The 1,073-nt window shown below is 45.7% G+C and overlaps 1 protein-coding gene across 1 annotated transcript; it reads left to right on the plus strand.

Annotated features, from left to right (window-relative positions):
- The first annotated feature begins 12 nt into the window (after positions 1–12).
- On the plus strand, positions 13–1,073 carry LOC119677649 (zinc finger protein 1-like). Its single transcript, XM_038089095.1, has 2 exons — positions 13–799; positions 869–1,073. Exons 1-2 carry the CDS (start codon positions 46–48, stop codon positions 1,060–1,062), a joined length of 948 nt encoding a protein of 315 aa, XP_037945023.1. The 5' UTR covers positions 13–45; the 3' UTR covers positions 1,063–1,073.

Below are 1,073 nucleotides of genomic sequence, written 5' to 3' on the forward strand. Positions count from 1 at the left end.
GGAATAGACGAACAGCCGCTCGATTTGTCATTTAAGCGAGAAGACATGATGTCTGCTAAACTAACTATTAACTCCTCACAGCAACTCTCTCCACTCTATGGAGTTGTACCGCAATCATCTTCAAATCTGAACGAAGCTATTAATCTTTGTAGACGGAAAGTGTCCTCTCCTTCGTTTTCTCCCTCGTCTGCTGCATCAGTGCCACAAACGTTCAAACAACAACAAGTGGCTGCAGCCGCGGTAGCGGCACTATACTTTGGACCAACGCCCGCACCGCATATACTGCGACAGACTCCTTCCCCAAACGAAACACCTATGCTACCACAACAAACGTCAACACCTCGCCACAATACTTTGCCGACTGGTGGTTTTCCTAATGCTGCAGCTGCAGCTGCAGCTCTCGCAATGACTGGCGCTCATTTACCTTCATCATACATGTTACCTGGTTCATCAACACAACGCAATTTGGTTCCAATGGAAGCGCTCTTTCAGATGTCACCAGCTGCTGCCGAATATGCTCGAAATCCGTTGATGAGCAGTATTAAGCTGAACACATTACGAGGTACAAGCCTTAGTCCTGGAGGCTCAGAGAAACGTTCATGGCGTGATGATGATTCTCGTATTTCACACGAGGATGACTTTGCAGCTACAATGTTGCTTCCTCCCAAACCAAAACGTGCCAAAAATGAATCTACACATGGCCATGCTGGCGATCCTGACCTACCATTCGTTTGCGATCAATGTGACAAAGCCTTTGCAAAGCAAAGTTCGCTGGCAAGACACAAATATGAACATTCCGGTGAGTCAATTTAACTGGTTCGATTCTAACGTAAATCTTATAAATTGCCTTTGTTTCTATTTCATGCAGGTCAACGCCCCTACCAATGTGCTGATTGTCCAAAAGCGTTCAAACACAAACATCATCTTACTGAACATAAACGCTTACACAGCGGTGAGAAACCCTTTCAATGCTCCAAATGCCTTAAACGATTCTCGCATTCCGGCTCCTATAGCCAGCACATGAATCACCGCTATTCATATTGCAAGCCCTATAGGGAATAGGTAAGCGACAA

This window comes from Teleopsis dalmanni, chromosome 2 (assembly GCF_002237135.1).
Source record: "Teleopsis dalmanni isolate 2A chromosome 2, ASM223713v2, whole genome shotgun sequence".
NCBI lineage: Eukaryota > Metazoa > Arthropoda > Insecta > Diptera > Diopsidae > Teleopsis > Teleopsis dalmanni.